The sequence below is a fragment of the Penaeus monodon genome, chromosome 31 (assembly GCF_015228065.2).
Source record: "Penaeus monodon isolate SGIC_2016 chromosome 31, NSTDA_Pmon_1, whole genome shotgun sequence".
NCBI classification, from domain to species: Eukaryota; Metazoa; Arthropoda; class Malacostraca; order Decapoda; family Penaeidae; genus Penaeus; species Penaeus monodon.
In genome coordinates this window covers 1,272,983-1,273,436 of record NC_051416.1, presented here as the reverse complement: position 1 = coordinate 1,273,436, position 454 = coordinate 1,272,983, and the positions used below count along the sequence as shown (strand labels likewise).

Genomic DNA, 454 nt, shown 5'->3' with positions numbered 1-454 from the left:
CTTGTAACTGAAGTGTCATATGCTTAAATTCATCAGTTTTGCAGAATTGAAGTCATACTGAAGGATTCTCATAAGCATTTAACTATTAAAGATTCCCAGTTACAAATGCATATTTCTACAGTATATACCATTCAGATAAAGATTTAATTTGAAACTGCAAAAATCATTAAAAAAAGTCTTATCTTCCATGATATATAATGAGTATTCAGTTTAACATTATGAAATATAATCTCCCAGGAGACATGGAGAGACACATGCGCACTCATACTGGGGAACGGCCCTACCATTGTGATGTGTGTGGCTCTTCCTTTGCTCGCCCTCAAACACTTCAGGAACACAAGAACAGGCACTACAACTTCAAGCCATATGTTTGCAAGATATGTGGCAAAAGTAAGTGTGTTTGAAAATTTCCTTTTGGATTGTTTGTTTTATTATTTAGATGATAATTGATTGA

At 33.9% G+C, this 454-nt stretch overlaps 1 protein-coding gene across 1 annotated transcript in view; it reads left to right on the top strand.

Moving 5' to 3' along the window:
* The window catches only part of LOC119592874 (zinc finger protein 69 homolog), a gene marked incomplete in the record, with an annotated part of 18,581 nt that overhangs the window by 10,687 nt on the left and 7,440 nt on the right, over positions 1 to 454 (top strand). The window contains 1 exon segment of the mRNA XM_037941768.1: positions 238 to 390. Coding sequence (XP_037797696.1) covers positions 238 to 390 — 153 coding nt within the window.